The sequence below is a fragment of the Engraulis encrasicolus genome, chromosome 15 (genome assembly GCF_034702125.1).
Source record: "Engraulis encrasicolus isolate BLACKSEA-1 chromosome 15, IST_EnEncr_1.0, whole genome shotgun sequence".
Classification (NCBI taxonomy): Eukaryota; Metazoa; Chordata; class Actinopteri; order Clupeiformes; family Engraulidae; genus Engraulis; species Engraulis encrasicolus.
In genome coordinates this window covers 18,715,135-18,725,134 of record NC_085871.1, presented here as the reverse complement: position 1 = coordinate 18,725,134, position 10,000 = coordinate 18,715,135, and the positions used below count along the sequence as shown (strand labels likewise).

Sequence of the window (10,000 nt, the reverse complement as noted above, 5' to 3'; positions counted from 1 at the left end):
TTTTAACACTCCCAGGGCTAGTCAATAAAGCTACACGGTAGAGGCACACTTACTTGGGAAAATAAGTCACAAGCGATTTGTTTCAAAAAGTCAATTCCTTTTAAATAGATTGAACAGAATAATGGCTGATTACTCTAAGTTTACTGTACTTGAATGAATTTGCAGCAAAAGATGCAAATCCTTTAAGATAATTGACCTTTCGACTAAGCACCTCCACTCACCCCCAATAGCAACTGTTGCTACATATGTCAGTCATCAACATGGTTCTCACCAATGAAATGAATGCAAATCAGGATATTTTTAACTTTTCATTTTTAATTATTTTAGGTACTTAGCTGTTCTTCGTAGACAGAAATGACATCTCTTCGAATAGTGGCCATATATTAGAGAGTAGTGGGCAGAAAGTATTGGTTTGAACATCCACATACACTGCATACGTTGTCGTGTCAGAAATAGGTAAACACAAGGAAAGGCATCTCAATAAAACAAACGGTATTGGAACTTTTGCAGGTCTGGTATGATTAAAAACTGTGCTTGTGTACTTTGGGAGCATGGACAAATGCACCAGTTATGTGGAAATGTTTTATAAACCAACCTGTGTAGAGGCCTGTTGCTATATTCTTTGATGTTGGGTCAGCATCTTCAGGGTGACCGCAGAGTAAGTTGCTTTTAATGACAGGCCTCATATGAACACTCCTGAATAATAACACGGTATGTGCCGGCTATCTTTTACATCGCTTTAAATTTGAGTGACAGCTGGTAAAATGATGCATTGTGGAAAGCTGGCTATTATTGTCACTAGCTGTTAGGGCTAGCTCAGAATTAACAATATCATTTTACTTCCTGAAATTTACCTTGCAGCCAGAGCATCAACATTGTTGGAATCCACACCCTGCACGTTTCATCGTGGGCTTCGGAAATGGAGAGAATCTCACTCCCAAGCTTCAAATTTGTTGGATACTGTAGGCTATCTGCCGTCGGATTTTCAAATCCCATTCATCTCTATGGAAAGATAAGTTCACTGTGACTGACTTAGTTAGCATTTCGTTGATTGGTCAGTTGAAGATTTTAAGGTGTGGCTCCCGAAAGGTCAATTGTCTTGCTTGACAAAAAAACAAAACAAAAAAACAAAACAAACAAAAGAACAAAATGCAAAAAAAGCGCCCATTTCCCACATAAGCTTGAACTTTGGGAAGGTTCAGTGGTAATAGCATCAGCTTGTTTAATGGATATTCAATGTCCCAAGGTACATTCTATTATGTAGCTATTTATGTTCTCTGTGTGTGTGCGTGCGTGTGTGTGTGCGTGTGCGTGTGTGTGCGCGCACGCACGCCTGTGTGTGTGTGTGTGCGTGCGTGCGTGTGCAAGCACAACAGTGAGGGGTGAGAAAGCTACAGTAAAAACAATAAATAATAATATAATAGTAATGTTAAAAAATAAAGAATAAAACAATGCCTCTGTTACTTGGTTACCATCACAGAGCTACAAATGACTTCTTTATTTTCCCAATTTTTTTTTCTTTTTCTGTTTTGTTTTTCGATAAAATAGCAGCAACACTACTATGTGATTCAACCCATCAAAGATTGTCCATGTCCATGGTCAGTTTATTCAGTGGTCACTTTCACAGAGACAGAATGGAGGGGAGAAGAACACTGTATTTCATTGACACAGACACTTTTGATTGAGTTTTCTCCCCCTTAAAGCAGCACTGAGAAGTTTTCCTCTTCGTTCAGCTTAGTGGTTGGAAGTGGAACTGTCTCTCACATGGGCTAAAAGAAATGCTGTGCAACTCCTTACTTGCTCAGAGCGATTAAGAGGGCAGTTACTGTATGTATACACCAGAAATAACCAAAGCATCCAAGTAGCGGAGGTCTTTGAAGAAGCTTCACCATGAACCCGCTGTATTCGCTCTGAACGTGATATTGACATGCTTGATTTTGCTAATCACATGACAGCTCCGACTTATCAACATCCACAACATTCCAAATAGTTTTCACCGAGCCATGTCATAGCTCATTACCATAATATTAGCTGACATTTTGCTCTGGTCGCCCAATTCATTTTGTGTTCAGTGAATTCTCTTTGGTCGCTCAATTCGCTAACCCTGCAAGGAGAAATAATATCCGTCGCTCTGGTTGCCTTGGCCACTTTTGGTGTACACATACAGTTAGACGAAATCAGAAACATTGATGGGTAATCTGGATTCATTAGGTAGAATCCAGTGCAACATATTCCTAATGACCTAGTTTTACCTGTTCAATTCAACCTCGTGATCATTCAACCATCACCTGATTGAATTAGACAGTAAGAACCAGGTCATTTGGAATACATGGCACTGGATTGTAAATCAAAAAATTCAGGTCACTCATCAAAGTTAGGAAGTGTCTTTCACCCTGTTTCAAGCTGACAAACCACTGAAGTAGTATTTTAAGGTGGAAAAAAATAATTAGTGTTGCTTTGAGGGGGAAAAAAGTCAGACAGTGATTCCGTCATGGTGCTATGGATGCCTACGGCTACGGTCACCAATACACATAACCTCCATAAGTGTGCCACACATCTACAGTACGACACATCCTATTACACTTTGTCCTAGTACACTTACTGTAGTGTGAGGTGGGAAACGATGGCTAATAAAGAGAATATCGAGATGTGGCCTTGTACCACTTTACAAGATGGAGCTGACAACCTGACCTGCTATTAAAAAACACACAATGTACTGGACTGGACGTTGTCTTAACCATGTAACAGTACGGTGTACAAGAGGAACTCTGGACAATGGGGTTTGCTGTTGTAGTATGTACATATTTGAGATAATATTTATACAGGATCAAGTATCTGGCCTTAAGTAGAGAAATACAATAGTATACAGATGTGTTATGTCTTTACTGTCTCCGTTTTTTCTCGCGCATTTGTCAGTAAATTTCCGTGTACAGAATGTCCTTTATTTTGCAGATAAGGTCCTTGTGAACAATATCCATCGGACACGATCTTCTGTATAGACACTTCTAAAAATGAATAAAAATTGTCCAGTCATCCTTTGTCCTCCGGGGAAACAAATATGCACGGTAACAGCGACAAAACAAACTCCTCTTCTTCACTGGCTGCATGTCTTTCCACCTCAGTGTTCTGGCCCACGATTGGAGGATCTATAGTCCTGTGTTTCAGCACCATGGCAACGAGTCCGAGTCCATGGGTTTCCCTAAGTATCAACATAATCCATACACAGGCACGCATGAAAGACACATCCAACACACAACAGACATATGTTTTTGCTTCAATTAATGTCATAAAATAAAAATATTTTCATCATATAAACAGCATACAGTATATCTACATACTCATAGTGCCTATTTGAGTTTAGTGTACAAGAAATGACAATGACATGCAGACTTGTGTTCATACAAAATGTGTCCACAAGTAATCTAGGATTTACATTTGACATGTATCTACACATTAATAACGCACAGAGGTCTAACAGATCACCTTCATACAATTTAAACAACCCATACCCTCTACTGCAACTGAAGCTACCTGTTGCCAGATAGCTTATTGACCTTGAATAAAAACATGCACTCTCTCTCACACAGACACAGACACACACAGAAAAAAATGGGTGGAATGCATGAGTTTGAGGACACCAGTTGCTTAGCAACCTTAGCCCTCCTGAAGGAGATGGCTTAAAAAACCTCTAAGATACCTGGGCGAGCGCATCCACCACTCTGTAAGGGATAACCAAATATGGTATGGTGTCTGTATGTGCTGTCTGTCTGCTGTATACGCCATGCTACATGCACCAGTGCTAACGACAACAGGGGCTTAACGAGGCCTGCGACCAATATCCCGCTTAGAATACTAATGCGCTGTGGCGCGGCGTGCTAAGCCCCCCACATTTGGGCTTGCATGCCCACGGGGACCCCGGTTCGAGTCCGTCCGGGGTCTTTTCCCGATCCCACCCCATCTCTCTGTCCCACTCGCTTCCTGTCACCATCTCAGACTGTCCTATCAAATAAAGGCATAAAAGCCCCTAAAAATATATATTTTTTAAAAGAATATTAATGCACTTCGTGTATCTATGTACTGTATCTACCAGTGTTGCCAGAATCAGCGGTTTTCCGCCCAATTGGACTACTTTGGATGGCCGTCTGTAGGTTAAAATGGTCCAAACGGGCATTGGGAGGGTTTTCCTGTACATTGATGGCCATAGAAATCAATACAATTTGGTTCAAAATTGGGCTGGATTTTGTGTCTTCAGGAGTTTTTTGGGCTGGAAATGATCAGGCACATCTGGTAACCCTGGTATCTACATATCTGAAGGACACCAAATATACTGTACATTAGTGGTGTGCATTGGCACTGCCCTCACAATTCGATTTGATTACGATTCGGGAGGTTGCGATTCGATCCCATTCGATTCGATTCGATCCGATTCAATTCTACAATGCATTTCAATGCATTACATTTCTACTGAAAGCAAAGCAAATGTTTCATCAGTCATGATGAGGCAATACAAGTAGTCATACTGAGCAACAATTTATTGGCCGTTTTCTGTATCAGTCTTGCAGTTTTCAATGCTTTGAAGTTCTTTTATTTAATTTAACATTCATTTGCTCTCAAAATATCAACGGAAGTAGTTGAAACTTGCCGGAAAATTGCCGGATCGATTCTGGAACTTGCCGCATTGAATTGGATCGCCCATGCCCCACATTGCATCGCCGAATCGATTATTGTTGACACCACTACTATACATACGTGTGTTTGTGAATGTTTACATGCACTTGCGTAATTCTTGGCCAGTGTGTTGCATGGTGTATGAAAGTCAGCCTACTGGGTGGGTAACACTTCAACGGGTACAGACATACAGTAAACATGACACAATACTGTCATGACAATGTCATGGAAGTTGCCATGAAAAAATAAAATAGAACAAAAAGGATTCTAAGTGTGTGGACTTCTCACTCTGAAAACTACTGTCATGGAAGCGTCATGAACATTATGTCAATGTCACTTTTATGACTGTTGCCATTGAATGTCAGAAAGTCTTTATTTTTCATTATACACAGCACAATAAAGCCTCCTTTCAAGGTCCACACAACACATTATACCTTGAAGGCTTTAAATATCATTGTACGGTGTGGTAATAAAGGCATTCTATGACAGTTCATGACACCAGGCATAAAACGTCTATGACACTGACATAATATATATGACAGTTGCATCACGCTTATTATGCTACTGTTAAGCGTTAAGTGTTATTAAGTGTTTTATATCCCTGACAGAGTGGCACATCTTAAGAGAGTCAGTGTGGCATGCCATGACATGAAATTTTAAATTGTAAAGAACAAATGTATAAAAAAGTGGTGACACTGGCTTCAGTGAAAACATGAGGTGATTATATTGGTCTCGTTCTGCTGGTTCGTTCTCAGCACACACAAAGACTTACTGATTGGTTGTGGTCAGGGATGCATTGTTGGCTAAAACACAGTTAGTCTGCCTCTCAAATTTCAGAAAAATTGCAGTAGTTTGACCACCCTTCAATATAGATTACTCTCCTCATAACAGAATAATACTACAACCAACTCAATTGGTCACATTCCAACTTGGCCAATGTAATCACAAAATGCAGTGGAAGTGCTCAAACATGTTTTGCACGTTTGTCTAACACATTCCAGATTTCCTTGTGAATCCATCTCTCTATGGTTACCAAATCCATAGTTTAGCCAGTTTTGATTTCACCAATATACCCCTGATCGTCGAGGCTGTGTTCAAATGGAGGAAATGACAGAGTCATCTTAGTGGCAGGCTCTTGTATGTCTCTCCTTCCCTGCCCCCTTTAAGATAGCACGCTGTTCTCTGCTTGTGTGTACCCAGTATAGACAAGGTCTTTGCAGTTATCTGTGTGCGCAAACAACCAGAGAAATCTTCAGAGGCCAAGGATTCTTTAGGATTGTTTGTAGTTGTCATGGTTTCAATGCCGTCAGACCATACTTATTGAAACCAGGAGGAACATGTGACAAAGAGTAGCCAATGACCATCCTCACATGCAATAAATCAAATAAAAAATAAAAATAAAACTTGATAAGTGGACATTTCATGTCTTACAAATGTTGTGTCTTGTACTCAATAAGAAAAACATACACACAAACACAAGCATGTTATACACACCTCATGTCCAGTTCAGGGGGGCGTTTCTCGATTCTTGTCGTTGCTAACCGTCTTAAGTCGGTCTTGAGTTGGTCGTAAGTTGCTCTTGAGTTGGTCTTAAGTTGGTCTTCAGTTGGTCTTTAGACGCAAGACCAACTTAAGAACAACTTAAGAACAACTTAAGACCAACTCAAGACCTTGGTTACAACGTTGGTCTTAAGAACGAACAAAATGGCTAAAGTCGTTAGCAAAGGCACTGTCGAGAAACGACCCCCTGGCCAGCTTAGTCTCTGTCCATTCATTTCACTGTGTAATCCTGTGTTGCTTTTGTTATCAAGTCTTTCTGTGTGGTGCGGTGTGCGAATAGCAAGGTGGTGGTGTTGTTTCATGATGATGGTCCATGCAAGCAGGGCCAAGCAGCTCATACCAGACCTGGTGCTGGTGTACACGTGTAAGGGTGGAAAAGGGGGGGCAGTGAGGGTGCACCAGCAGGCCAAGACCAGGGGGTTGGCAAGGGGGGCATATGGGTCGTTGTGATGGGGTATGGTATTTAATCTTGTCATTAATTTTCTTCAAGATAATTTATCTTAAATAAAGAAACTCTACTCTACTATAATCTACTACTCTACTCTGCCAATCCTCTCTCTGTCTCTGTCTCTGTCTCTGTCTGTCTCTCTCTCTCTCTCTCTCTCTCTCTCTCTCTCTCTCTCTCTCTCTCTCTCTCTCTCTCTCTCTCTCTCTCTCTCTCTCTCTCACTGACATAGTTGGACTGATATTGCACATCTACCTTTCTTTTTTCTGGAAGCACATGTTCATTTCATATCATGAAAACATTGTTACATACCATTTACCTTTTCCCTGAAGTTTTTTAGCTACTCTGTGTCCTTCAAACCAAAAGGAATAACAATGTCCAGCTGCCATTATTGCCAAAGATACATATTTGATTAGGTTGACTTGAGAAGATTGATTTACAATAGGATCTGCATTAACTATCACAACACTTGGGCTACGTAGTTGAAGCATGATAGGTAATAGATATAACAATTCTTTTTACATTTCTGAACTTTTCCTCTCTTGAGACAAATGCAAAGAAGATTTTTCATACTATGTACACATATTGAACATATTCAGTGTGTGTCCCTTTCCCTTATGATCTGTGAGATGACAAGTGGTGGATGTTCTGAGAATATGAAGGCGGCACATGGAGGCCTCTGAGATGGGTGTATTTCTGTACAGTGTGGCATTGGAAGCACCTCAGAGGATGGAAAAGGGTTGAGTTTTTGTATTTTTGTACAAGCATTGGCGGAGGAAATGGGGGTATTTCTGTACAGGCACAGGATCTATCAGGCCAAGATGTGGGTACCTCCAGATTTGTAGGCCTCCGCTGCATGAGATGGGAGAGCATGAGCAGGGAGCATGAGCAGAAGAGTGGGCATAGGTATCCTGAGGGGGAGATTTTGTGGTTTTGTACAGGCACAGGCATGGCCACCTGTGAGGTCCTCAGAGGATGGACAGGCGCAGTGGATATTTGGGAGACATACGGGGAGATTTCGTATTTTGGTACAGGCATAGATATGGAGCTCAGAGGATGGATGGGATGGGCGAGCGTGATCGTCGCAGTGGGCATGGGGAGCCGTAGGGGGATGTCACCGGGGACAGCCGCAGTGAGTTACCAGCCAAGCCGGCTATGTTGTTTAAACTCCGAGACTTCTCATAGCCTTCAAAATGTGAGAAATAATGCAAATTAAAGCAGGCACATGCAAGTGCAGTGATTGCATACAGCTCATTCTCTCATTCTGAGGTAAACTTTGCGACTACAAATATTTTCATACATTGAGGAGAGGTACATACATGCATACAGTACATACATAGGCATACATACATATACATACATACATACATACGTACATACATACATACATACATACATACATACATACATACATACATACATACATACATACATACATACATACATACATACATACATACATACATACATACATACATACATAGCTTAATAAAAACTCAAAGTGTGAATGTGATGAGTAAGACATACAACAATGTCAGATGCATCAGGCGCAGAACACTTAGAGAAAAGCAGTTTTAAATCTCCATAACGTGCAACTTTGAGCCTGGTGATTCATGTGCATCACAGTGTAAGTACGTGTTACAACTCTGCATAGAAATTATATGCTGGAAGATGTGGTGAACCAGGCTTGCCACAATGGTGGACATACGGTAGAAGAATCAGTGAGGATTTGATTGGCTCTGCTTAAATATGGTTGACTCCTGACAGATGATGGCGTGGTTGTGACTGGTGGTGCCATGTGAATGCTTTTGCTTAAAGAAACAAGTGAAACTGAAACTAAAGCTCATTTCGTGCCGTATTTTTTTCTGGATTTTTTGCCCCTTAAATGTAGAGTATTGTCTGTGTGAAACCAAAGGATGCCTTGCAAATGTAATCTTTTTTCACCTTGAGCTAGCCCAGTGTTAAAAATCAATTGGAACACCACTGTCTGCATAGGACTAAATCCTGGACATGTAGTACATGTAGGCTACCTGAAAATGGGTGCTCAGATGGGCCAACATAACTACAAAGTATATATTGTATTACTAAACCGGTAAAAAAATGTAAGACTGATTCGGATGGATTGATAGTAAGACAAGTGAGAAACATAGACCTACCCTAACCTATCTGTGGCCATGCGGCCTATTCCGACAGAGTGCCATCACACTTTCACGCAGCACATCTGTGTGCTGAAAGAATCTCAGAGCGTGTGGTTCACACGTGACCTCACACACTAGTGGTATAGTCTCACTCTCTCTCCGAGGAGGCAGTCTGTATTCCCAGGCTCAATTAAGGGATCCCCATGACAGACAAAAAACACACGGCAGCTATTACTAAACCTGGAGCCACTGGCTGGGTGGCTGTCCTTCGCTGAGTGTATTACATTCAGTCTGTCTGACTGTCGGTTGTGGCTGTTTTTGCAGGATGTCAGTGCTTTGGAGTCAGGACCCCCTCTACACAATCAGAAGGCAGCTACCGTAAACCTCCAGGGGACCGTGAAGAAGGGGGTAAGGCACCGATGTGCACTGGGCACAATGAAAAAAAGACAGTTCAGACACTCCTTTAATGTCTCTTTCTATTTCTCTCACTGACATTCTTGATACTCTCTCTCTCTCTCTCTTTCTCCCTCTCTCTCTCTCTCTCTCTCTCTCTCTCTCTCTTTCTCCCTCTCTCTCTCTCTTTTTTTTTAAACAAAATCGCCCCAGAATGCATACAGATCCAGACATTTGGGGGGGGGCACAACACAAAAAAACAAATAGCCAAGTAGCTGCATTGCGTTAAATGAATTCCAGTGTTAACCTTTGACCTTCTGTTATATTAGACATTCAAAACCTGTCCTCCAACACCTACACACAAGGCACTTTTCCACATACAACCAGGCCGTGTCGTGATGTGTCGTGTCAAGCTGAGTAGTGTTGTAAACTCAGCCTGGTTTATGTGTCCATTACAAATCGTGTTACCCAGAGTATGGTTGGAGTTATGTTTTTGGCGTTGTAATAGGCTAATTGACTAACGTAAGGCCAACAGATATCTAGTCTATCAGTTCATAGACAGACAGACAGACAGACAGACAGACAGACAGACAGACAGACAGACAGACAGACAGACAGACTCTCTCTCTCTCTCTCTCTCTCTCTCTCTCTCTCTCTCTCTCTCTCTCTCTCACACACACACACACACACACACACACACACACACACACACACACACACACACACACACACACACACACACACACACACACACACGCCACCAACATTGCAGCCTATAGTCCCCACTCCTGACTAG

At 41.6% G+C, this 10,000-nt stretch overlaps 1 protein-coding gene across 2 annotated transcripts in view; it reads right to left on the bottom strand.

Annotated features, from left to right (window-relative positions):
• Window positions 1-10,000, bottom strand: part of kcnc2 (potassium voltage-gated channel, Shaw-related subfamily, member 2) — a 112,725-nt gene that overhangs the window by 658 nt on the left and 102,067 nt on the right. Inside the window, exon 5 of one of the 2 annotated variants that reach the window (XM_063217178.1) lies at window positions 1-3,199. This exon is cut by the window's left edge and continues 658 nt beyond it. In XM_063217178.1, coding sequence (XP_063073248.1) covers window positions 3,162-3,199 — 38 coding nt within the window. In that variant the 3' untranslated portion in view covers window positions 1-3,161. Of the gene's footprint in view, window positions 3,200-7,722; window positions 7,860-10,000 lie in introns of those variants that run through there. The other variant, XM_063217177.1, reaches the window with a different exon arrangement.